The sequence below is a fragment of the Crocuta crocuta genome, unplaced genomic scaffold (assembly GCF_008692635.1).
Source record: "Crocuta crocuta isolate KB4526 unplaced genomic scaffold, BGI_CrCroc_1.0 scaffold290, whole genome shotgun sequence".
Lineage (NCBI taxonomy): Eukaryota > Metazoa > Chordata > Mammalia > Carnivora > Hyaenidae > Crocuta > Crocuta crocuta.
In genome coordinates this window covers 190,795-191,177 of record NW_027527429.1, presented here as the reverse complement: position 1 = coordinate 191,177, position 383 = coordinate 190,795, and the positions used below count along the sequence as shown (strand labels likewise).

At 77.3% G+C, this 383-nt stretch overlaps 1 protein-coding gene across 1 annotated transcript in view; it reads left to right on the top strand.

The window, feature by feature from the left end:
- Positions 1 to 75: 75 nt before the first annotated feature.
- The window catches only part of ATG4B (autophagy related 4B cysteine peptidase), a 17,767-nt gene continuing 17,459 nt past the window's right edge, over positions 76 to 383 (top strand). The window contains exon 1 of the mRNA XM_077758228.1: positions 76 to 302. Coding sequence (XP_077614354.1) covers positions 86 to 302 — 217 coding nt within the window. The 5' untranslated portion in view covers positions 76 to 85. The remainder of the gene's footprint in view (positions 303 to 383) is intronic.

Sequence of the window (383 nt, the reverse complement as noted above, 5' to 3'; positions counted from 1 at the left end):
CGCCCCCGCCTCCGGGGCCCCGCCGCCCTCCCGCGTCTGCTTCCGCTAGCTCGACGGGTCGCTGCCGGGGTCCCCGGGGCGAACGATGCAGGCCGCCAGGGAGCCGAGCGCGCGGGCCCAGCCCTGGCTTCTGGCGCCGCCGTACGCCAAGATGGCGGACGTGCTTTTCCTCCCTCACTTCCGGCCCCGCCCGCTCCCGCTAGGCCCGGATTGGCCCCGGCTGCGGACCGTCGCGTCGCGCTGCGGAACCGTCGGAGCGACGCCGCTCTCAGTCGGCGGCCGGAGAGGGAAGATGGACGCAGGTGAGGCCCCGAGCGGGTGCGGGGCTACCCGCGGGCGGCGCTCTCCTGTCCCCTCGGCCGCTGGGGCGTCACCCAGCCTCG